The 27,087-nt window shown below is 42.7% G+C and overlaps 1 protein-coding gene across 1 annotated transcript; it reads right to left on the bottom strand.

Annotated features, from left to right (window-relative positions):
* Positions 1-1,977: 1,977 nt before the first annotated feature.
* nsd1b (nuclear receptor binding SET domain protein 1b) lies at positions 1,978-26,437 on the bottom strand. Its single transcript, XM_079171931.1, is given in 26 exon segments — positions 1,978-3,774; positions 3,817-4,470; positions 5,032-5,233; positions 5,570-5,676; positions 5,793-5,934; positions 6,582-6,698; positions 6,829-6,951; positions 8,086-8,232; positions 8,607-8,719; positions 8,811-9,016; positions 9,270-9,426; positions 10,720-10,899; positions 10,984-11,184; positions 11,836-11,959; positions 12,391-12,528; positions 12,828-13,054; positions 13,380-13,422; positions 13,995-14,095; positions 14,887-15,130; positions 15,291-15,403; positions 16,207-19,261; positions 19,480-19,652; positions 20,352-20,493; positions 24,434-24,436; positions 24,438-25,375; positions 26,324-26,437. Coding segments are annotated over 25 exon segments (7,797 nt in total). The 5' UTR covers positions 25,359-25,375; positions 26,324-26,437; the 3' UTR covers positions 1,978-3,610.
* Between the last annotated feature and the right edge of the window lie 650 nt (positions 26,438-27,087).

Here is a 27,087-nt window from a genome sequence, read left to right as displayed (position 1 = left end):
TAAAGTGATCGATCCACACTTTTGTTTGCCTTTGTGTATAATATCTGAGCTTTTTAAGCATTTGATTGAAAAATAATGGCAATATACTGTTTTTAAAAATCTAAAAATGTATTGCAAATCATCACCAACCTTAATATGAATGCATCACGGCCTACAGAACTCAATCTGTGGCGCATAGAAAACGTTTTTTTTGTATTCAGTTTGGTGTTTCCAGCAGCTTATTCCACTTACAGATGATTTTGCTGGTTTCAAACGTCTCCGTAGTATCATCTCACGTCGTACATCTCCACTAAGAAGGAAAATAAACATTTACATAAAAGCTTGTGCCTCAAAAAGGGACGTTACAATAAGCCAAATAAAATCCCTTGAAAACAGCCAAAATGTCACTGGAATCGACAAAATCGTTGAGCCCATTACCCATGCTTTGTACTGTAAAACACAACCTGTATTATAGTAATTTAAAATATAAACTCTCCTCTGTGGTCAGAATTGATCATGACCCAAAAAGCACAGATGAGCTACACCACTGGAAATAAATAAAGAGACAAAGTCTGCAGGTCTTGAAAAGTCTTAAAAAGCATAAAATTCAGTTTAAATCAAGTAGAAAAATGAAAAGTAAAAGGAAAAAAACATGACTTCCTTCTTGACTTGAAACAGATCACTACGCAAGCTGATTTACACCGGAGACCTCGTTTACAACGTTCCTGCTGTTAAAATAAATGCTGATTCATTATTTATTACCGATGCCATTATTTTTGGAGCACTGTGTTTACTGTGAATGTATTACATGTTTACACTCTGGTACAGCCTGGCCTGTGATTCATCTTTGCAAAACTTAATTTAAATCTTCAAATGCATCGACACCAGAGAGTTTCTTCATCTGTTTCCACTTTATCTCTGGTAATTTGTCATTTTTGTGTTTTTCTTTTAACTCACCTGTGGCTCACCTACACAGGTGTTTCTCCTTCTTTCAGCTGATTAGACCTCCTCTCTGGCGCCCCCTTCCTTCTCATGGCTGAATCCAAAAGATATGTCTCAGACAACACCTACGAGTTGTGCAAAGTGAAAAATAAAGTTTACCAAGGCATCTCCATTTCCTGTTTGACTATCAGATATCTGGTATTGTTCACTTTGACTGCAGTTTCCCTCCGTTAGAGAAACAATTAACCAGAGTTGTGTTGGCAAAAGCACAGGTGTTCCTAATAACACTAACGACGGCTAACGGTAAGTCATGACCGAGAGCCACCATGCACAAGAACCTGCAACTGAAGCAGCTAAAAGGCCTATTTTACTCGTTTGCTACCTTTAGCTAAATCATGGATGTATTGAGAGTTGGCTTCAGCACTGCTACTCTGTCTGGTCATTTGTCCCATGTGACCACTCACAGTACTGCAACGGGGGAAAAATAGACCAAAACGCATTTCCCCCCATAGACCACCATCATAAAATAGACTGTAAAACACTTCAAACAGCAAATATATGGTCAATTACTACTGATTGTGTTATGACTATATGAGGGATTATATTTTTATAACCTTAAAAAAAGACAGCATTAGAAATAGCTGAAGCATGTTTATGGGGTTTATTTCTCAACCTTTAATAATGAAATAATGACGGTTTGGCATGCTAATAGGTCTTTCTGGAAAGCTGAAACATGTTTTTTCTGTGCATATTCTACGCTAAAGAGGTATCGAACACTGTGCTGGACAGTAAAACATCAACACGGCTTAAATTAAAGGATATTTAATCTCGTTGGATGATGTTTGGTTAGAATTCAGCAACAACGTTTCCAGTGATGCTAATTAACATGTGTCACTCTGACAAGGGCTTGTGGGAGTTGTTGTGGTTGATCTTATATGTTTTAAAGCACTTGAGAGGTTACATGATCTTCCAGGAATGCTGAATTGTGATATAATTGAATTAAAACAAATTTAAAGCCACATATGATTCAAAACGCCATAGAAATAATGTCCGAGATGCTCACAGTCAAAGATCTATATTTCTTATGCTGCTTCATGTTGAACCAATAAATAAAAAAAAAGAACGAGGCCAGTAAAAAGCTTATTTCATAACTTCTTTTTCTTATATATTTATATATAGCAGTTGTTTTAACAGGTCAATGGTTGAGATCTAACAGGTCATAATTACACTGGAATGAAACACTGCTTGTTGGGCAACTGTAAAAAGGCATTAATAGGGACACTTGGCTTTCACAGGCGCCAAAACCATTCCTTAAAAATATCTCCAAAGAAAAACACGCTAAGGCATCGGCAGATAACACACAGACAATATTTAGCTTGGAGACAGAGCGAAAACACATGTGGCAAGAACATATACTGGAGTAAGCGTCACAGCAGGAGTCCGTCGTTTCAAGCGTCCCGTCGAAGACTTTTCTGTTTCCCCGTCATCATTTGTGCCTCACAGAGCAGTTTATAAACAATGACCACAGAGCACACGCAGTGCAAGACTGACTTTAGTGATGGATATGAGCTTCTGGAGTGTCCAACCCGTCTCCTTGTGGAGCTACAAGACAGCTTTGGCGGTATAAACTGTATAAACACTTTCTCTGAGGCATGAAGGGTAATCTCAGGCAAACACTGAATCATCGTCAATTATAGATCCTTTTTTCTTTTTGTCCCCGCTTCTTTTCGTTGCCAGCTTCGGTCTAAAACTAGCAGCATCGCTTGTCGTGTGAACTCATGTTGAGGCTTCGCCAGGCAGCAACATCTTCATGTGGCACTTTCACACTTTATTGATACTCTGATGTTGAAGCACCATCAAATGATCGGGACCAACTGGAGCTGGAGGGGAGTGAATGGAAGCAACGACTCCTGTGTCAAGTATAACCGTAAATAATAAACGTAACCGATGTCCACTGACCACAAGGAAAAAAAGTTTGGAGCGGTGTTCATGTTTGAAAGCAGATGACAGGTAAATTCATGTTGTTTTTTTCTGGTTCTTTTAAAAAAACGTGGCTACTATTTGATTTGAAATGTAACCAAGTCGAGGTCATTTACGTGGGCCGAAGAATGAAGAGTTCACCCGACCTCGACAGGAAGCTACAGTACAGTGCAGTCTTTTCTAGCACGAAACACCGACAGTATACACACTGGCTCTGCAGATACAACAACCGCCTCCAACTACGTACGTTTTGCAGGGTCAACTTGCTTGAAATACTACTGAGAACAAATACCAAAACAAACCAGCAGGTGATATCTGTGAGAGAAAACAAGTATATTGGAGTGAACTATGTTTACAAATATCAAGTTGTACATTATGTAGAAGTTCCAGATAATTGTCTTTGTCAGATCTCCCATATGAAGGTGCAGCCAGCGCTAGTGTGTGCAAAGTCACCGAGTCATGAACCGAGCGTGTAACCGATTATTAGGACAAAACTAAATAAATAATAAAAGAAAAGTCTGTGTATAAATATGGTTCTATACAGTATTTATTCTGTTTATTTATTTGATTCGTGAACACTTTATTTATGTGCTGATTTAGTTTTGTCCTAAAATTTCCTCCATACAGTGACAGACTGGGCTACTTGTGATTGGTTTATCTTCCCTGGGAGGGTTCGCTGCCTGCAGTTGTAATAATAATCCACTGTGCGTCACTCCTCTTCCTCCTCCTCCTCCTCCTCGTCATCGTCGTCGTCCTCCTCATCGTCCTCGTCGTCATCATCGTCGTCGTCTGCCTCGTCCTCGCCCGCCTCATCATCCTCGCCCGCCTCATCATCCTCGCCCGCCTCATCATCCTCGCCCGCCTCATCATCATCCTCCTCCTCCTCCTCCTCCTCCTCCTCGTCTTCTTTGATCTCAACATATTCCATCACCGCCTCTCCATCCTCTTCGTGAGAATCTGACTTTTGCCTCCCCAGCTCGCCCTCTTCCTCCGACTCCTCCTCCACTTCCTCCAGCAGCTCCTCTTCATCCTCATCATCCTCCTCCTCCTCCTCATCTTCGTCCTCTAAGACATCCCTCTCCTCCTCATACGAGGAGATGGGCGAGTAGTGCGGGAGGTCATACGCTGGAGGGCTGCTGGGAGCATCTGAGCTGCTGGGGGGAGGCGAGGAAGCTGGCGCGGCGACAGGAATAGTGATGGGTACCGGGATGGACAACGCGGGGAGTGACTCGGAGGGACGCGCGCCGCCGCCGGCCCTGATCTCCTGCACCTTCCTGGCGGTCGGTTTCGGACTGGCGGTGGTGCTAGAAGCAGCAGAGGGGATGACGGCCATGCCCAGCCCCGAGGTCAGGGCTCTGGGCTCGGGCGTGTACTCGCGGATCTCCCCTGGTTCCAGCGGGTCGGGCCCACAGGGGTCGTGCTCGCTGCAGCACAGCCTGCCGTCCAGCTTGGAGATGAAGAGCAGGCCTTCGCGGTGCTGGTTGCAGTAGGAGCTGGGGCACATCTCGCAGAAGGACGCCGCCTCCTTGTTACATATGTCACACTGGTGCCACGGACACTCCCAGCGACCTACAATGAATATACAGACAAGGACGTCAAGGAAAGTACAAAAGAAGCTCTGAACAATATCTGCATGCGAAAAACATCCTCACGAGGGAGCATTTCTGCTCCTCGTGCACAAATGCGATCCCACAAGCTCGGGGCTGTGATAAGCACAAGCTCGACCCTTCCTACGCGCTCACAACTGAATGAAATAAACAGTGGCTGAAGCCTCTGCTCCTTTGATTGGTCACTTTCAACAACCAGAATCCGATTAATGTTTCTACTGTGATACACACGCCGTCGTTCAAAGGTTTTCAATCATGAAAATGAAATGTTTTTTTTGTCTTCTGAGGTTATTTATTTATCAAAAATGTATATGCAGGTGTATGAATCTCTTCCGCTGCTAAAATGGCTCGCAAAATATACTCGGACGGCCGTTTATATCCCTGAAATGTTTTACCGTGTAGTTTTCCAGGGAAAACTCACCTGAAGACTGCATTTGTGACTGCATTTGTGACTGCATTTGCCAAACACCACAGATTTCACCAAAAGAAAATGAGTTATTGTGTTAAACAGAGAGCCACTGACCTGCAGGCCTCTTGGTGAGGTTGAGGCAGTCGGCGTGGTAGACTTTGGGACAGCCGGGTCTCTTACAGGAGACCATCTGTCCTCCGTCTCCGCAGCTGAAACACTCGTCCTCTCGTTCTTTGGTCACCACCACCTTCTTCTTCCTCTTGCCGTGGCCCCTCCTCTTCATCTTTCGGCCTTTGTCGTCAGATGGAGGGTTGTTCTGGTTTGGAGAGGAGAGAAGCTTTAAACAGAGCTTTTGTTGAGCTGACTTCATGTTTACCTTTCAATTGACTGATTTTGGCATTTAAATAATTTGTAACTCGGTACATTTACTCAACGTTAATGCAACTAAAAGTACTTTAAGTACATTTGTTTCGCAGGCTACATGATGTTACTTAAGTATGGTTTTGAATGCAGGACTTTTACTTGTGGTAGAGTATTTTAACAGTGTGGTATTAGTACTTTTACTTCAGTAAAGGATCTGAATACTTCTTCCACCACTGACTTCAGGTGTTAAACAATATATGAGCATTTCAATTTGTGTCATCGCCCTCACCTTTGGCCTGACACCCAGGAAGCCGCTGCAGTTTGGTGCCCCACATTTACAGACCGTCTTCCCGTTCCCCAAACACTCCAGGTTGTAGTTGAAAGTGAGCTCTGTGCCTAAACAGAAACACACAAAATACCTCCACGTAAGCATTCCTCATTTGTTTTTCCCCATTAAACTTGTGTGTGTGATGTCCAATACTCTGATTACAGTGGTTATATATTTTATTTACCTGCAGCGACGTCGACGAGAGTGAACAGTCCCACCCGGGTGTCTCCGCTCACCGTCCACTTCTGCGTCTCACAGTTCGGCTGACAGCAGTGGTTCATGAAGCGAGCCTCGTTCCCTTTGGGCCCGGCGTCGATGATTCGATCCTAAAAACACACACACAATAACACACAACGTTACGACTCATTGAAAAAAAACCAAGAGACGACGGGAAACGAGGGAAAGAGAGAGGTCACAATGGTCAAACAAGTAGGTAAATAAACACATTTTGTGAAACACTCTCCAACCAGCAGATGAGTTTAATTCAAGACCCAAGTGACGTCCAAATTATATTCAGTCTACTCGGGAAGAGACTTGTTTTGCTGCCACTTGTCTCGAGTCTTGTTTGGGTAGAGCCCATTTCGGATTGGGTCCAAGTATCCTCATGTCTTCTCGGGTTGAGTGCGATCGCTCCGGTATTTTAAAATGTATTTATGCACGTCGGATTCAGGTAGGATTTCTCTGATCGGGTCCAAAAGATGAAAAACAGAAAACAGGAACGCATTTTTCCTCAAGAAACTAAATTTAGATCTTTTTTTTTGCTTTTCAAAATATATTACTGGAAAATACACGGAGCGGACGACCATCTGCCTCTTCTTTATATTTACATACTTTACACCACTTTGAAAAGACACAGATGGCAAATTTATATATACACATGCAAAAATGTATTTCTTGTTCCACCACCAACATGAGTTTTTATGAGTTTAATGAGTTTTTAACATTATGACACACTCTGGCTGTGGAGCTGTACCTTGTCCAGTGTCAGCATGTAGAAGTTACAGATGTCGTTCTCCTGGGCGTGTCTGATCCTGGACCTGCACTCCTCCTCGTCAATCACCTCCCCGACATACTCACTCACAAACTGACCCTGAAACAAAAAACATTCAACATCATTTGGCCTGATGCAATCACTCTAAACGGCAACCACACTTCCTGATGGCGACTCTGTGGTGGTAGAGCAGCGCCAGTAGAATGAATGATAGAAGTACAGTAGTTACCTTCTTGATGTCGTGGACACAGCGGAGTCCCCAGCCGCGAGCCAGCGTCCTGAAGATCTCCACCTGGCTGTACTGACGCTTGCTGAACGCCTGGTTGAGGCAGTGCTCGCCCGCCGGGCAAACCTGCAAACATTTCAGCCTCTTTGAGCTCAGCGTTTTGGTTTTACAGAGCTTGATAGTGAGCTTCAGCTCATTGTTTATCTGTCCGGACCAAACCTTTTTGTTGTGGTTCACTCTCACCGTTCTTAAAGCGTTTCTTTTAAAGAAAAGTAAAAAGCCACTGTACACTACCTACTAAGCAGCAAACAGCAGACGGACACAGTCAGAGACTGGTGAACATAGAGGAGCTGCTAAAGAGACAGATGCTTCTCTCGGGAGTTGGTGGAGACCAAAAACAGAGCTACACATTAGTGAATATTGGATTAAAATTCATCAGGTGGACACAAACTCCAAGACTCTTGATGAATCATTATGTTGGTCTGTGACTGCTGAATGTGTATATAAGCAACTGTTTGATAACAAGTTTAACTTCAGGTCTAATCGTGTCCACTTGCATCTTTCCATTGACAGTCTCTCAAAAACTATGGTCTTGAGACAATTTGTTACATTTATAAGGCTTTATAAGGTTCGGGGAAGCCCATTGGAATATCTCCAGAATACTATCACCACAAGGTCTTAATCTTAAGGACACATATTGTGATGGTATATATATATATATATATGTTCTTCTGGCTTGGGTGAGCCTTCATTTGCTGCTCTTTCCAGGGTCAAGAATGAACGTTGAGGCTGTGAATGTACACATGCATGTGCATACTGTATGTATGCATGTATAAGTATAATTTCTTTGTTTGGCCAACAGTGAAGAGGCGTGAATTTGATGAAGAGGGAAATGGACATTGTTTTGGATGAAGATAATGTATATTTCTGCTACTCGTACATTTTTTCTGTTGAGTTTCTAATGAGAAAAACTTGAAAAGAAAGATTTGAAAAGAAAGTTAAGGATTTGATGCAGAGCAGATTATTGATTAGCACTATCTAGACAGATATATTTGTGAATATCATGCTTTCCAAAAAGCTAATGAGAAAATAAGACCAATCACAGTTCTTGCCTTCGCCATGCAGCTCCTACATTAAGTTGTAGGTAACTCAGCACCTCGACACAAAGCAGCATCGTTTACTCTTGATTTTTGATCATCATCCATGAATACCTATAAATCTATAAAACATGTAGTGAGCGTGATGGAGGGGTCTCTGTACCTGCGGGTGACATTCGTACAGCAGCATGCGGTTGATGCACTCAGAGTCCATCCCACATGGACTCTCATCTGTCGCCTTGCAGTTACACCGCGGGATCTCCGATAGGTCGGCCGTGAAGATCTGCACCTTCCCGATTGGTCGATTCACCTGAACGAGCCAAAAAGGTTGAAGGAGACATGAATTCTCTTTAAATCTGTCAGAGTGATTATATGAAGTAATCTTTCAAGTTTGTCAGAGATTAGTAGTATTAAGCATGACTTGTACTAATGCTCAGCACCAGACTAATACATAATTAATAAATAAACATACAGTACAAATATTCACCTTGATGGTACAAAGAACAAAGCCTTTAAGGAAATGGCTTCACTGGGTAAAACCTAGCTATATATTCTTAAAGCTATGTAGGACATTAAGGATCACATTTTGAAACTAAGACACCACTGCTTCACTTTTGAAGAAACCTGGAGGATGAAGCATATTCGGAGTAAATGGAGACGTAAAGTAAGAAGAGTCTCCCTGACCTTAATATGTTTGTACGGAGGAGGCTTCCTGTCGTTCTTCCTGTCCTCCTGAAGCTGCCGAAGCTCCTTCTCCGCCTGCAGCTCACGAAATCGAACAGCCGCCTCCTCCAAAGCTGAGGAGGGAGAACAACAGTCAGACACTCAAGTCATCATAGCGGGAACAAACAGAAGACACAACAAACAACACAAGAACCCACAGGATACCTTTCTTGTAGGTGGCATCAACACCTTTCCCCATCTTCTCCTTGCTGTTGGCGTCCACGTCCATATAAGGGAAGACCCTGGCCTGGTACGTCCAAAGGTAATCGTTGGAGCCGAAGAAGTGAACGGGAAATTCCCCGACATCGTGCTTCATCCGCTGAATGTTCTCCGGAATCGTTTTGGGATGGCTGACCTCCGCTGGCCACCACCTTTACGGAGCAGGAGAGGAAAAAACACAAAAGTTTGTCATTAACACGGTAAAACTAAAGAGTCTAAATACATGCATGCAGCTCTGTGAGGCTGTACTTAACCACATAGGTGCTTTGAGCTAAATGCTAACATCCCCATGCTAACAACTAACATAATGACAATACAGGCAAATATATTTACCATGCAGGTATTTGGTAACAAACCAAAGCATTGGACACATAAAATTGTCCAATGAAAGAAAAAATAACTGACCTGTACCGGCCAACCTTCACCCAGAGGATGTCCTTAAAGCGAGGTTTCTTCCCAGCCTTGCAGTCATTGCAGTACCAGCTGCCTTTAGGCATCTCAATTTTCAGACACTCCCGGTGGAACGCAGCAGGACAGGACTCACAGCACAGCAGACTGCCCCCTAGAGGACGTGAGGAGGAACTGCATCAACCGTTGCACGTGAAGGTTAGCTAGACCTACATTAAGGTTACCACTGTTTTCTGAAATAGCTGCTCTTTTAACTTGCTGTTCAGTCTACGCTATGACAAACAATGTTAGCGACTAGCTGGTCAATAAAGAGAAATAGTCAGCAGCTAAAGAGATAGATAGTTCCCCCAGGAGTTGGTGGAGACCAAAAACAGCAAAAAGAGAGAGAACATTGGACACAAAAACAAAGACTCCTAATGAATCATGTTGTTACGTATCTGCTGGATGTGTAAATGAGCAACTTGTTTCTGACACGTTAGCTGGAATACTATATTGACCCAGCAAAAAGCAGCATAAGGTGAATAAGAAGATATTATGTCACTGCTGTGTTTCTGTCAGCTGGCTGTGTCGTTCTGTTGCCCTCTAGTGGTTACCGTAGCTTTAAGGAGTAATTTCACGATCAAACGACTTGTTTTTAAGTTTGTTTTTACGTACAGTCCCTTTAATTTCATATCAACTGATGCTGGTCCTAGTCTATAGTGAATTACAACAGAAGTAATTTGCTATATTTTGCAAATAATACAACTGTGAATGAACCCCTGAAAACATACTTTATCACCTGTACTCATGTTTTTGGTCCTGAGACACTCATCAGGTAAGTTTCATATGGACATTGTGTAGGATTGGTTGTTTCTTTCAGTGACACTTCATGGTGTGCCGTGTTGGAATGTAACTAAACTCATCTATGCTACTTAAGTACAAATGTCAAGTACTTGTACTTTACTTGAGTATTATCTTTTCATGCTACTCTCTTCTTCTACATCTCAGGGGAAAATATTGTACTTTTTACTGAACTACATATCTGACAGATGTAGTTACTTCACGAATGTGACAATTTGACACAACATGAACACATGAGTAATACTAATATTATGATATAATATAGTAGTATAACAGTCACAGGGGGAATTTTTCTACATTTAATACTTGTACTTGTAACAGCCAGCCTGGCTGTGTTTGATAGTAACTAAGTCTACCAACCAGCTCCTTTAAATCGCACAAATTAACACGTTGTATCGTGTAAGTGTTAAACCCTTACATTTCTTGGTTGGGACCAGTAAATTCCTTGAGTCTAAGTTGATTTTCGGGCAAGCGGTTCCTGCTGCAGCTAAGTTAAGTTAGCCTGCCGAAAGCAAATAAGTGTGTTTCCCAAAATGTAAAATATTTGCATTAAACTTCAGGCTTTGGGGCAGATTCAAGCTGAGGCCACATGTTTCTAAATCCGTACCTTCGGTGCAGACGAAGCACCAGCTGACGTTGACGTGTTCGTGGTTCTTGACGCCGCGGCGGGGGGCGAAGTGGTTGGGACAGATGATGCTGTTGTTGGAGAGGACGACGCAGCCTGCTGCCATGCAGAGGTCTGTAGCGTGATAGGCTACCGGGCAGCGCACACACCGAACCAGACGACCTGCAGAAACAACAAACGTACAGTCAAGAGCATTGAAGGTGAAAACCAAACAACAGTAAATCCTCCGAGCGTCCTCTGGTTTACCTTTAGAGACGGACGAGCTGTTGGGGTTTGTGATGAAGCAGGTGAGACAGACGTGGATGGAGCAGCGGAAGCCTCGGTTCACAGGTGCCGTAGGGGCGAAGTTGGCGATACACTCGCCGTGGTAAAACTTCCCACACACGGGAATCATACAGCGGCGCACGTCCTCACTGCGCTTTTTACATACAAAGCAGGTGTGGACGCCTGGGAGAAACAAAGGGTTAGGGTCAGTAGGGTTTGTACCTTAAGCGGTGCATGTTCAGCATGATAGAGGACGATAGAAGTTCATTGTTACTATTGATTATTAATGCAATCTTAAAATAAGCTAATTGTTTTCAAGAACAGGTCTTACATCCTGAAATAAATGTATCTCTTTTACCTTAGATAAAAATGAAATTAAAATGTTTTACTCCTTTTTGTCTATATTTTTCACCACATGACATGAGTAGAATTAAAAATGTTTATAGTTTTTCATTTATCAATCCTATAATTCAGAAAGTGGAAAACCGTGAAACTAAATGTCACAAATGAATATAATCTTAAAAATCTGATTTCCTTTTTCAAGTTCTTCTATTAGATTTTTATTTGTGAGGTTTCAGGTTAAGTTAATGTATCGAGCTGCTGCCGCTCTCTGATTGGCTGGTTTTCCCCGGGATATTTTTACTTTAACATGTAAAGTAAAATATATATATATACACAGTATATATATATAGTACATACTATATAATATATTGTGGTAATAAAAGTTGGGGGACTGAAAAATATAGTGAGTAAAAAAAATGTTTTTGTTGCGCTTTCACGATCATTAACACAGACCTTTGGCCCCCAGAGAATACCTGTAAAACATGGTCGTACCTGATTTGCACTCCGGACAGACAAACTTCCCTTTCGGGGCCTCGGCCAGAGAGATGCAGTGCAGGTGGAAGGCTCCACAGCACTGACCCTCGCAGAGCAGCAGCTCCCCCGTCTTCTCACACACCTGAGGCAAGAAAAACACAACCTACTTTAAAATACCTGATATAATGACATGGATGGGTTTCCATTTCCTGTGTAGTCCGACGGGTTAAGCGTGGTATTATCGCTGGGGTTCCACATGGTAATACAGTATGTACTTAAGGTCACTTTCATGTTTCATCTTTTGGGCAATTGTGCTAGAACCCACTTTGACTTATTGATATATTATGATATTGAGAAATCTTGATAATCTTCTAAATATAGTGTAAACTTAAGCAGAAACTCGAGAGCCTAATATCTTCTGAGGTCGTTCGCTGCACTGTCAAAAGTTTGATAGATTATATAAATCTAAGGAGAAATGTCCTCCAGAAAAATAAGGCTCATGAGAAAGTAAAGAAGACGCAGCTCTGGACACCTTTCTCCATCAGTAAATTGGGCCTGGGGGGGGGGGCTCACCTGACATATGTTCTCCTTCATGGAGGCAGGACCTCCTCTGTCTCCTATGATCTTCCTGGAGGGTAAAAGTGAATCGTCACACAGCGACAAGTAGTCCTTCATGGAGGAGAAGCTGTGATCCAAGCTGGACAGGTCACCCTAAAGAGACAAATTCATACAGCGATAAATCAGAGCTTCCATACTATTTAAAAGGTAGTGTATATGATGAGTGGTCGGGAAACTAGTTTCAAATCTTTTCCCTGCTGTGAAGTTGCTCTCTTTTGCTCGCCTTTGTCAAAACGGTATCTTTTAATTGTCATTAACATGTCTTTCCTCCCACAGAACATGCTCTTTATCTTTGTTTGAATGCCAACTTCTGGTACTTTCTAACTGGAGCGCTCTTAAACATTGGCGGATTACAAAATGGGAGGAGAAACACTACAAGAAAGACGGCTGACCTCTGACTCCGCTGTGTCCCTTTTGTCTTCTGCTTGAGGAGCATCAACGTCTTCCGATGCCGTCTCCACATGGGCGGGTTCGGGCGGCGCCGGCGCTGGAGAGGACGGTGCAGGAGAGCTGGGAGGGGGATCTGCGGGCGTACAGGTGGACGCTTCGATGGGTGTCGCCGTGGAGCTGGAGGCTATAAGCTGCTTACTCTTTGATATTAAAGATGGCGGTGCCGAATCTGGGTATAAGAAAGACGTGTTTGAAACTGTTCAAGGCACGTTCATCACAACTATTCATTAAATCACAACACTGCAGGAAAATAGTCCACAACTTCTTATTCCAATTGAGATTCTCAATCATTTTCAAACATATTTTTCTCATGAGACGAATGTTTTATTGTCTGGAAATTCAACTGGTTAATATTCTAAAGTGGGAAAAAATGTTTCCCACTTTTTAAGTACTTTTCACACAAAAAAAAGAAAGAAAAAAATTGTTTAAAAAAAAGTGTTTAGCAATGATTACTATAAATTGAACAGTATAATATACACAGATGATTCACTGACCTGGTTGAAGATCAGGATTTGAGTTGTTCTTCACTGTTTTCACCTGTGACAAGAGAACAATTAACAAAACCTTTTCCAGTCAAACCGACGGAAGAAAAAAAAAAGAGAAAAACTTCTGAAACTCCCTAATTCATGACATCACAGTAAGAAAAAAACTAAAGTTTTTGTCTTTTCTCATCTTCACTGATCTTGAATATCATGTCTGTCCAACATGTTATTCTCTAATTGCATGACGTTTGCATGTTGATGCAGACTGTGCCTGCATTAGTTTGTTTTGTGGTCAACTTTTGATTCGTTGAATCCAGAGAGAGCTGTAAGCTCATTTCCCAAAAGCCTGTTTAGACAAAAATGATCATAAAATCTATTATACGGACCTTCTTAAACTTAAAAGGTGTTTCCCAAAAAGGATTGTGACTTTAGATACTATTAGTTTAATAGATAGCAGATTAACGAATGCCTCACCAGAGTTGGAAGAAGTAATCAGATATTTTACTGAAGACAAAGGAGCATTACAACAGTTTAAAAGTAGCAGAAAATGGAAACACTCAAGTAAAACACAAGTATTATAGATGTACCACAGATGAACAAATGTACACAATGCAGCTATATATGTACCTTCTTCTTGGGGCCCGTTGAGGCCTCTGCCTCAATACAATACTCCAGGATCTTCTGAGTGGGTTTCCTCTTCCGCTTCTTCTCCAGCACAGGAACGTTCACTGTGAATTAAATGTTACACAAAAAGACTCATTGTTATATATTTAATCAGTGGTTCCCTGACTTTAGGCTATGCAAGTCCCAAGAAGGTATAATTATTACATATTTCACAAAAACAGCTAACTTAGCTCTGTATTGCGCTACATTCCAAGTCAGCAGACTTTTTAGCGGTCTAATCAAATGCATTTCACATAAACTTTTACTTGTAATGGAGTATTTCTACAATTTTGTATTGGTATCAAAATACGTATTACACTACTGCAAGTATCTGGATACCCCAAACTTTTGGTTTGGTGCTGTTTTTCATGGTTTGCACACCTCAGTTCCAATAAATGGAAATCTTAATGCTGCAGCATACAATATTTTTAAACAACTGTGCGTTTCAAAGACATTTTCCTGTTTCAACATGACAAAGACCGCCTGCACAAAATGAGCTCCATATGAAATGTTTTTTCCAGTTTGGTGTGGAAGCACTTGACATCAGTGGCCAATCTCATTAATGCTCTTGTGGCTGAATGGGAGCAAATAAAATCCCCAGAGCCAACATACAAAATCTTGTTGAAAGCCTCCCCAGACGGGTGCAAGCTGTTGTTGCAGCGGATCTGCCTGTGGTTTTGGAAATGCATGTTTTATAGTCACATATGGATGTAATGTTTGTGTCCACATTCGTTTGGCCATTTACCCAGAGGATGTTTTTACTTTGGTTGACAGAAAACTTTTTTTCCCCTCAAACTGTTTCTGTAACTTTGAAAGGAGGTAAGCAGCAGAGAAAGAAACGGAAAGACTTCCTCACCGTTGCCTTTGACGATGCCTTCGGACAGCGAGAGGTCAGATTCAGGAGGAGGGGTTAGTGTGTCTACGGAAAGCACCGGTGCATCTTGGGGAGATGTGTTTTCAGTGCTGGGAATTTGTAGTTCAGGGGGCGTTGTTGCAGCAATTTCCTCTGGAGGTGGCGTCTGTATTTCAGGAACCAAGTTCACGGATGGGTGGTCCTGTGTGCTGTTGTCCGATCCCGGGGGTTCGGACATGGCCGTGTCCTGAGAAAACAAACAACGAGATTTCCCTGTCAATCAGTGATACAAGGTTTGTGTGTAGCTGGAAACAAGTGGTAATGGATGCCTAATGCGGTAGTATTATGCGTATATAACAACATTCAACTATAAAATTACAACAGATCTTACTTTGTATGAGTTTTACCTTTCCAATCAACTGGAGAGGCTTTTTAGTTTTCTTCCTGGTGGAGAAAATCTGATCATACTCTTCAGTCCATTCAATCAGCCTCTTGCTTGGTTTTCTAATTCGTTTATGTGCTGAAAAAGATATATAAGAACAGACACTAGCTTTTTTAAATCCCTGTTGTTTATGGTGTTACTAGACAGCAGAGTGTATTATCACACTTATACCATGGCCACTTGCCAAAGGCAAAGAGATTTGAATTTGTCTTAAGTTTTTTGAGTGAGAGATAGCTTAACTGCTAGCACGTAGCAACCATAGCCGTTTGTTGCTTGATTACAGAAAATACAACAGAGCATTATTGTACTAATCAGGGAAGGACACATGACTGATAAATCCCAATCAAGAATTGAACGCAGGTGTCTGGGAATCATTTTCAAAGCTCTCTTTTCTGCCCGTCTGCACTAAAATGCAACACCGGAGTTTCCAAACTAAAATGGCGTCAGCAGCGTTTTCAAACTTCTCTGTTTTAGTAGTTCAAAAGCACCATCAGTAGTTTGCTTTTGCAATGCACCCATGGATGTACAAACAACTATGACTAAATTACTTTAACATTTTGATTTACAGGCAAGTACATTTTTCTACGAATTCTAAGCCATATATAGACATTTCATCTCCAATGGACATCTATAGATTATATCCTCGGACAGTGCAAGTCTCACTGAATCTAAAAATATGTGTATCATGTCTGTGTATTAAGACTTGACAGAGTTATGACTCTGAGAATGTGCCTTTTTTTGTGACACAAATTGCACACCAAATCAGTGGGCCAAACTACAATAACTACAACTTCTAGATGTTTTTTGGAATGCATCCAGGATTTTGGTCACATTGGGCTTTACTACTTTTACTACAGACTCTTAAATTAGACTGTCCTTACCTTTTGGAGCCTTGTCGCCTTCTCCAGCGTTGTGCATCAAGCTAGTGTTAGTCTCACTGCAGTCTGCCGCAAGGCCATTTGGCTGTTCCAGACACAGCGTAGTGTCGCACCCCCTCTGCTCCAAAGGCACCATGTTCTGTAGATTCTCATTTACTTTGCCCCACCTATCTTCCTCCATCTCCTCCCCAACTACATCTTTACCACATACAGCTTGCCTCTTCCAGCTGCTGGTCTGTATGCCGAACAGGGACTGGACCCTTGATGAGCAATCCACTCCCGATGAAGAGTCCATTGCTGGCAGGGACTCCAGTCCAGGGATACCAGGTCCAGACCTGGCAGGACGACAAGGCACTTTGCGGTTGGCTTTCTTTTTCACCCCAGTGGAGCTGCCCCTTCTGTTGTAGGGCCTTTTGGACATCTGACTTGTGCTCTCCTCATTGTGTTTGATTTCAATTTTGTCTGGACTTAAATATGGATTTTTATCAACATGTTCAATTTGTCGATCTTGGCCTGCGGGTTTAGCCTCTCCAGGCATCACTAAGGGTTCCTCCTTAACATGTGCACTTGGTGGCCCAATTTCCAGTTCTAAGGGGGTCCCCTCTTTCTCCCTCGTGTCATGCAAGTCCTTCAACATCATGAGAAAAGTGCTGAACTTGTAGTTTGTGTCTGGTTTGAAAGAGATGGGTTTACCATCGCCCTCATTTGTCAGGGACTGGAAGGATACCTCCTCCAAGTTTTTAAAGGCATTTACAAAAGTAAATGGTGAGGAAGGGGAGGACAAGGAGTGTATGCCAGAGGACTGATCTTCCTTCTTTGCCTTTACCCTAGAAGTCAGAGGTATGAAGTCCATTGGTGGAGTTGAGGATATTGAGAGATCTTCATCTTCACTCTTGACACCAACATCAAAGTCAACCGAGTCAGAAAACGTCGAAGGGGGGGTGCTACAGCTCGAAAATATGTCCTGATCATACTCGCCATTGGTATTATGAGATTTAAGAGATTTCATTTTAGTGCAAAGGTCTAGTTTGGAATTGTGCGCAGAATTACACACAAGGTCCTCAGCTTTTCTGTATGGATTTAAGAGTCCTTTCTGCTCAGCCTCCTTTCGGGCTTTTTCACGCTTCTTCTGATCCGCCTCCTGCATAGCCTTCAGGGCTCTGGTCATCAAACGACTGCTGGCTGGGAGGTGGGCAGGCTGCTCTTGAAGTAGGACTTTACTGACTTCATCAAGAACCTGCTTTGATTTGTGGACCACTTTCTTGGATTTTGCAGAACACAGGCCTTCGGGTACAGGAGCTTTCCTACATTCTAAATTTCCATGCAGGTGAGAAGGTGGACTAGTTGTATTACAAGTTGTACTAGTAGATGTCATTTTTTGATGTGAACTGCCTAACTGTTCAGAGGACTTGCTTGTTACTTTGGATACAGGAGTCTTCTTACATTCCGACTGTTCTGATTGGTTAAAGGATGAAGTAGTCACTTTGCTTGGGCTTACATTTACAGTTTCTGGGTTACCCAACTCAGACACATTTGCCACATCTGAGGCAACAATAGTTTTACCTTGACATGACTCTGATGAGAGACGAAGAATACCAGTCCCACCACTTGCTTTTAACTTCTTAACTGAGACCTTTATGGAATCTGAACTGACGGCCTGATCTATGGAGACACTTGCCTTGCCGTCAACCCAATCTGTCTTTTTAGAGGACATTTTAGTCACAGTAGTCTCTGGTATTTTGTCATTCTTTGTACATGTAGGTTGGTCATTGGGACTAATGGTCGCACTAGAGTTCAGGAACTTCTTACCCTTTATGTCCTTGCGTATCAATTTGACAAAGGGCAGCCTACACTTAGAAACCAGACTTGTTTGTTTGTCTAGACTTGCTAATGGATCAGTAGCGTCAATATTTAAAGTGGACACTGCATTCTTGTTACTTTCTTTTTCTTCAGCTTTGTCAGGAATTCTGTCAATTAAATGGACCTCTTTATTAGCCATAAAGTCAGAATGTTGAGTTTGACTGACTCTCTTTACACTCAACCTGGTTTGGTTTATGAAACTTACTGGACTGGGCTCTAAGGACTTTTTCACATCTGAGCCACCCAATTGGTCTGACGTTGAGCCAGTAACAATGTCTGCTGTATTACTCACTGCCTGTCTACCCTTTGAATATCCACGCTTGTCAGAGGTCACACCATTCTCAAAAGAAAGAAGTGACCTCTGCTTGTCTGACAATCCTGACTGGTCAGCGGGACTGACAGTTGTACCAAAAGGCCTATCAACAACTGGGGGGGTTTTACACTTCAAATGTCCTGAATGTTCAGGCGACAGATTTTTATCAGCAGGTACCGGAGTCTTATGCTTGTCTGACAACCCTGACTGGTCACTGGGCCCACCACTGGAGGAGGACGCACTAGGAATCTGTGACTTTTTACTTACAACAGATGAGTTCTTTTTCTTACAGGGTACTTTACTAAAGAGAGTGCGGTCTGGCACCGGACTGGATGTTTTAGGTCGTCTGTCTTTGCCGGATTTACTGAACCAAAGACCACTCTGAATATCTGGCTGCTTTTTCACCTCTTTGACAACTGTGACAGATGGTGGAGTCGGAACTAGCTTTGACTGACGTTCAAGTGCTTTTGGACATAAAATCTTAGGGACTGAGTCGAGGTCAGAATATGGGCACTCTCCATTGTCTCTATTCGATTGGTCAGGGCTGTTATGCAACGTCTTTTTAGAGTGTTTACTACTTGTGTCCTTCAGCGATTTACTTGGTTTCTTCTTCCCAGTAGATTTCCTTAAAGTGCTTGTCTTTGCTGGAGTTGTAATTGGGGATGAAATGGATCCATTGGTAATGTGCAATGTCTCAGGAAGGGTGGGTGAAGTGGCGGGAGGAAAGGTTGGATGGGCCTTGTTCTTCCTATTCGGTGTGGAACTGTCATGGAAGGCATCGTCTATAGACGAAGGAATAAAGGAAGCTATTTTGGGTCTCTCTTGGAGAACAGATTCAGCTTCTGCCACACTGGATTTCCAAGAGTCCTGAAAACGCTTCGCAATCTGCAGAAAGATAAAGGTAAACACTACTCAATCTTTGTACACATAACTTACTAGTTTACAGAATAATATCTTAATTGTAACTGAAGTCATTCCTGAACAAGTCTGCAGCCTTTCTTTTATTGTCTAACACGATGATCACCCAGCAATGACGATGATTTAGATCAACGTTTTATTAGGGCATGCAAGCAGTGACTCATTATTCTTAAAATAGTAATTACAGTGTATTTGTAGTCCTGCTCCCTTTGCTTCCCCCTTCGGCGAAGTAGGGGGAGCTGTTCAAATTCAAAGCCTCCGTGGAAACTGTGAGTTGCTTTGTCCTCCACCCAGGTGAGCTCCACGGGCTCCCCAAAGGTCCTGACATGGTAGAGCCGACAGGGACGGTCACTCGGCTCTAAGACGACAACAAACATCAGCCTCAATGTCTTGATATGAGATTTAAAACTACATCATCCTGCACAGTAAATACATCTGTGCGTCAGCTAAGCAAAGGGAGCTTTTAAATGCAAGAAACCTGGACTCTTTACAACTACAATCAAATGTGAATACTGGTATCAGGATGATTTTTGAGCATGTACTATACATGATTTATTAGACAGTGGAAATAAGATTAAACCCACAATACCAGCAGTTTGTGGTATCTAACTCTACCTGCTGAGACATTAGGGTAATCCAGCTTTAGACAATAGTTTTTATGACTAGAATAAAACTGTACGAATCAACGATTGCGAAGGAAAACCATCACATGGGAAAACAAATTATTTTATAGCATAAAAGCATAATACAGTCAGTGTACATGTCAGGGGATGCAAGTGCTTGAAATAACTGCTTTCAAAAGGGATGTATAGTGTCAAATTAGGAGATCCATTGGTGGAATGTATAATGTAGTTTTTGATAACATAAATAAAAATTACTATCTAATTTGAAGATGTTCTGAAACTTTTCTAGCATCATGGTTCTCTCCGCTTGGTAACATGACCTAATAAGGCAATTTACTGCCAACCAAAACAATCCATAGATCAAATCAAACAACTGAAGACAATCCCTGTGTGATGTAGCCAATCACATGAAGTCAGCAATGTCTCAGGCCCACCTTTTACTTTGTGATAGATTCCCTGTGTCGGGTCAATGGTCACCTCACACGGCCACCATGGTCTTCGGTTGAACTTTGCCCAAATAACTTCACCCTCTAAAAACTTCACAGGCGGCAAAGACTTTTTCTTGGGGCTGTTCTGCTGTCAACAACATGACAATGAAGAAAGAAAACTGCAATCAGACAACTGAAAAAAAGACATGTTCTCACCAGATCATAGCTACGGATGTGTTGGTTGCTTGTTACTTTAGCATGTCCATCGTGACCCCCTGATGTGCATTTACTCTACTTTCAAAAGACATCAACATAGACATGTCGCATAATCCATGTGAGGATTCACCAACGACAATTATACATGTCCAAGGCTGTGTGTTTAAAAAAACATATATCACATCTATGCACATTAACCAAAGAAGTAACTTTAATAGTGTAAAATGCTAAAGGCTATAAAAAGCTAATGCCTATTTTGAAGCTCAGAGTTCAAAATATGAGACTGCAAGGGATTAGTTTACCTGTATGATATATTTTACCTTGCTTGATGCGTCTAGGCTTTTCTGGGACTTTATCTGAACTGTTTAGAGTATGTCTGAAAACTAGGGCTGTCCTCAACCAAGTTGATTTAAATCGACAGATCTGTATAACTGAGTTTCTCTACAAACAATCACACAAAAGCAACACTTAAAATCTTGTGTTTACTATAGATGTGCTCATAAGTTTCTTGGACATAAGTCATTTAGCATGAAAAAAGCATATAGAACGGTTCATTGACTAAGCGGGGGCAGCCCTACTGAAAAAAAAAGATAAAGACTGTAACATGAAAGCTTGATTTTCATCTAAATCTTTTCACTTTTCACAACAGAACAGAAATTGAAGGACATGCAAAGACAACACGTGAACTGTCGTCGTACAAATTTGCTGTAAGAAGTCCCAGATTTAATATTTTATAACATTTGTGGGTGTGCAATCCTTTTACAGTAGGCATAGGATAAAAGATGGAGGTACTCGGTAGTGATTAACAGCATTCGAAGAGTGATATGTGACTTATGCATGTGTTGAGTGATACTTAACATATTTCATTTAATTTGGTCAGATATCAAGATACTGAGGTTGAGCTTATTTTTTGATGTGTGGAGTTAATGTGTGTTTTGTTTTGCCTTCCTGTCTTGATTTGCCTTGTTGTTACATATGTATGTATGTATGTATGTATGTATGTATGTATGTATGTATGTATGTATGTATGTATGTATGTATGTATGTATGTATGTATGTATGTATATATATCACATCTAACACTGCATAGCGGGTCAAAGGTTTCAGCTTCGGACAAACTATTTTCTCTACAGGCTATAGGATCTAATTTTAGCTTTCCATCGTACCACAACAGGTTTCAAACCACAGTAGAAGAATATTACAACCTGGTAGCACTTGTGGCTAATACATCATTTGTGTTATTAGTAGTGACTGCTCACAGCAGCAGGTTGAGAGGACTGGCGGGGTACATGAGCAGGCCTGAGTTATGACCAGCATGTAGCAGGAATGGCCATAGGGCTGATACTGGCTGCTGCTATGATGTAACCATGCACTTTAAAGGAATAGCTCAACATTTTGTGAAACACGCTTATTCGCTTTCTTGCCGAGGGTTTGATGAGAAAGCCAATACCACTCTCATATCTGCCCGAAGCTACAGCCGGGATACGATTAGCTTAGCTCGTTATCATAAAAGAAAGCGGGGGAAACAGCTAGCATGTAGGGGTGTTTATTACATGTATTAACGAATGATTATCACATAATATTTGTAGCAAATGGTAGGCTGCTGAGCTACTGAACTTATAATCAGCGAGTGTCTAGGTATAGGTTTTTCCTCCTGGGGAAAGTTTTATACTCCTATTTTAGATCATGATGTCACAAAGTCAGAGTAAATTACAGCTGTTTGTTTTCAAACAATCACCCTAATTAAATATTATATATATATATTTCCTTAAATGTTTTTCTTTCTGACCAGGCTGTTATTGATGTTATTGGCTCTACTTATTTTTTATTTATTTGCCTAAAAATCAACCTGCACAAAAACTTTCTAATTGTGGGCCATTTCGTACGAAAGCCACATAATGACGCCATGACCAATGTTTCTGCAGCAGCCAGCTAATCAATGTTGAGTAACTGAAATATTTGGCCCAGTTGCAGCTTATACACAGAAATAACAGCGGTCCTGAAATTGATCCCTGTGGAACACTGGAATTTCTGAACTATACGATAAAAGCTAAACTAGTTTGGAGCCAGGTGCTTAAAAAATTATTTCAAACATTTTGGGAAATACACTGATTCACTTTGTTGCTGAGGGTTATATGATAAGACTCAACACTGCTTTCATATCTGTGCACAGTCAACAGCCTGTTAGCTTAGCTTAGCACAAAGTCTGAAAACAGAAAAGAACAGCTAGCCCTGCTCTGTCCAGAGTCCAAACAATCCACCTAACAGCACTTCTAAAGCTTACTAATTCACACTTTATATCTGTTTGTTAATTTGAACAAAAACAGAAATGTTAAAACAACAAGTTGGGATATCTATGGGAACAGTGACTTCCTGGGGTCTCCTCTGGTCACTTGGTAATCTCACATTGCCTTAAATCTCCAGGATTTACCTGTAAAACCATCATTTTTTCCATTCATGCCACGAGCAGAAAATATTTTTCGACAAAAGAGGGGCCCTGCAGAAAAGGGTTTTGAATCATTGACTGGGACACTGAGTTAGAACGGAGCAATCATTAATGTTAATAGCAACACAAGCTTCAATCATAATGTTGGATGTGTGTTTAGATTGACTGACCCGGCAGCTCAATTATTTGAATCATCCGTCCTATTCTGTCATTCAGATGATGTGGTCGTTATCCTGGAGACGGTGAAACATTGATTCAGAAAAGTTAAACTAAAATGTCAGCTTCAGATTTATGGACTCTGTCCTCTTTCTTTATATTCAGTGTCACATCTTGAGCAGTGCCAAGTTTTGATTAGGAACGTGTCCCCGAAACAGTGAAACACAAAAATAGTTTATTGTCTTACTTCTATTTGGGGGATAATCATGCCATCATTTTTTAAACTACAGCTCACATGATGCTTTGGAGGATGTAAACAAAGTATAAAGTCTACAAGCCACCTTCTTATCGCCTATAACTGTTTACATTTTGGCAAATTGGCACTACGGCTGAACAATCTTAACAAAAACATCTAATTGCGATTATTTTGACTGACTTATTATTCACATCTTCACTGAAAAACTTGATGAACGTGATTTCTGCAGGGATCTGTACCAAACAAACATGTTTTCTTCAGTCTGTAGAATGTTATTTGGAGGCCAGGACATCTCTGCAGCACCACAATATTTCATTCTAAATGGTATGTTGACGCAAGTCACACTGAATCTATAAATATACGCATCATGTCATGTGTTCAGATTTGACTACTTTATGACTGAGAGAAGGAGTGTGATTTTTGCAATCACGCGCTATGGCTTTTTAAGTACCTTAATTGCCTCCATTAGCAGCCTGCAGGCCTTGCAGATGAACAGGCCAAATCAGCATCCAATCCACAATGACTTACTTCCTGTTGGCATACACCTGTCCCTTTCACCACACGCAGCATGCTAGCCTCACGTCTTTCCCTCCACGACCCCCTCTTCAGCTCTCCTCACAGTTTGAAAACCTCTGGAGAAGCTTGACATTTTTCTTTAGCTCCTTGTGAATAGAAAACAACCATATTTCTCAAAGACAGAGCTCGGTTTTGCAGCCGTGTATCATCTGTGCCCAACCATTATTCACAAGGACCGATATTCTGTTACAACAGGAGAAAGGCAGTGCGGGTGTTTAGTGTGTCATGCACAAGGTTTGTGTGTGAAAAAGTTATGTAATAACTAAACTATACTTTCCTAGTAAGGGGAAACTCCTTTGACTGAGGACCATTAAGAACTTTTACAATCAAGACCTGAAAGAAAAGTGTTTGTTTACCCAATAGAGGTGTTGCTATTGCTAAAAACACAAAACTTTGAAAAGCTGTTCTTTTGTTTACTTGGAGTAATAAGGATAAAACTTGCCAATGATTGCATTGGGGGACAATCCCCAAGCAGGAGCAGCTCGGTGTCGCTCTCCCACTCGTCATCCGAGCCGTCCCAGTATCTCCGACGCTGACCCGAGGACTGGGACCGGGTGACCACTTTGGCTGACGAGACGGTACCATCCTTGGACTCCGAGTTCAAGTATCCAGGAGTGGACTGGAGAACGTTCCCCGCGTTCTCATGTTTGTCCCGCAAGCCTTCCCCCAGAGGTGACACAGTCTCCTGATCTTCATCGTTGTCGTCGTCGTCGTCGTCGTCGTCGTCGTCGTCCTCAAACAAAGAGGATTCAAAGTGGAGGAAGCCGTTAGCGAAGGGGCTGTTGCTGTCGAGAGAGAAGGCCGGGCTGGGCGGACCCGAGAAACAACCGTCCGTCTTTTTCTCAGACGCGACGGGCTCGACGCGATTGGCTGCTGGCGCGTCCCTACTTCTAGTTTGGACAACGGGTTGTTTTTGTCCAGCAGTAGAGACACCAAAGCTCTCCCCCCTGCTTGCGTTCTGGGTGCCAGAATAATCTCCGCTAGTGCAATCGGCCCAGGAGTCCCTCTCCATCCCCTTCCCCCTCTCCTTCTTACTCCCCCCCCACTCCCAGCTCCTCTCTGGGTCCCTCACCGGCAGGACCAGGTCCGGCTGGCTCACCATGGTGGTGAGATGTTGCAGCCTCCTGAGAGGACTGTAGGTGGAAGGCGAGGAGGAGGATGAGGATGAGGAGGAGTGGTCTCTTTGTGTAAACCCATAGACGGACGCATGCTTGAGGGAGGACGCGGCGGCAGACATGGTCAGCCCGATCCTGTGGTCATGGTGTCTGGAGGCGCAGGAGTGGGAGGAGAGGTCACGGCTGGGGGTCAACGGGCAGCTGGACTGATGAGTCTCCCTGCCAGGGCCTGGGTAAGGCCCACTCATGCTGGCATGGTTCCTCCCTGAAACATGAAGAGGAAATGATCAGAGGCCACCAAAACAAATCATAAACAAACATTCTGCACATGTGTCCTTGCATCAAGGCTCGTTGTAGTATACCTGTGGAACCCAGCTGTGATTTTGTTTAATTTCATGATGGCAATCCTTTAACAAATTACATTCTTTCCATGTTTTTATATTTTTTTGCACAGCACGTTTCTACAATATGTCACAACACCACTGCAGCTTGTCTAAAGTTATCCCAGGCAGATGGTGGCGAGATGTTTTTTAAAAAAAAAGTGACACAGCTAAGCCATCAAACCCGTGAAATACAACACAACCCTGCCTTCACATCATGTCAAAATAAAACGTAAACAGACTCACTGACGACGAGCCAATCGACCTATGGTGTCATTTGGGGTTTTTTTGGAAGAGATTCTGCGCAAACATCGCAACCGCCGCTATAAAGCCTTCGAGGAAAATTATCGCGATAAGATACAAATTACATCAAGTAGGATAAGGTCAGCAGCATGTAAACCCACGCTCGTGCATACACTGCACGCACGCACACAATAAAGGAAATTAATTACACCGAGTCATGTTAAAATCAACCGTCATACACGCCGGCGCTGCAACCAGCAACTGGAAATAAAATGGACCCGTTCGTGCGCGAGCGCGCGTGTGCATAGATGTGTGCCACTGCATGTGTGTCTGTCTGTCTGTCTGGATGTGTGTGTGTGCCGCTCGTTGCTTGCATGCTTGCACGAGATTAGAGACACAAATCGCCACATAACACGAGACGACACAAAACAAGTTTACCAACATACACTGACACACAAACACGCGCGAAGACACACACCACACACTTGTACGGGCTTCCCTCCCCGACAGATGCAGGCTATGTGTGCATCAAACAACAAAAATCACGGAGAAAGCGCCGAATGACACGGGATCTGTCGCGAGAATCTTACCATTCCGGTGTCGGCCACCGCAAACGTGACCCTCAACCCGCTCATTGTGGCGTTTAAATGTGCCAATTTCCAATTTTTTGAAAGCGGATGAGGAGAGTCCCAGCGGCAACACTACTAGGCCTGGATCCTGTGAAACGTACTCACTTGACTGCCCCCTCCACCTCCCTCCTCCTCTTCCTCCCTCCTCCCCTCTACATGCGCTAAAGCCTGGTCCAGCGGCCCCTGGAATCGAGATTCAGGCGTGTTGTGCTCCTCCAGCGATACCCCCCCCCCCCCCGCCCCACACACACACACACCCCCCTCCCTTTCTGCTTTGTGATAACTACAACTTTATAATTCGCCCTGTGTGGATTTCCGCTCTGTTGAAAGGCTATTTCCTGCCTGCCCCTTGAAAGTCAGTCTCTCTGTCAGCCGTGCGCACTGCCAGTCGTCACCACTGCCTCCCTCCCCAAGCCGGTCCACAGCGTGGAGCACAGAAGGGGCCGTAAATCTCTCTTCCAAGAAAAAATAAAAAAAAGAGTTGACAGCCACCAAAAAAACCCCAGAACGTACAGGACAACCACAAGACACCTCCAAAATCGAGCCCCGCCCCTGCCCTTAATTACAAGCCTCAATTATTAACCTAAACCAGGCTGCCATCACCATTGACATGTCACATGCCAAACTTGTGCCAACAAACTGGCCCCTTCTGCCACCACCACCCCCCCCACGCCCGACACGCACTTGGGCCAGCACACATGCGTCTGGAGACGGAAGAAAATAAA

The sequence above is a fragment of the Pholis gunnellus genome, assembly GCF_910591455.1.
Source record: "Pholis gunnellus genome assembly, chromosome: 13".
In the NCBI taxonomy this organism is placed as follows: Eukaryota; Metazoa; Chordata; class Actinopteri; order Perciformes; family Pholidae; genus Pholis; species Pholis gunnellus.
The sequence above is the reverse complement of the archived record's forward strand: the minus strand, read 5'-3'. Positions and strand labels throughout refer to the sequence as shown.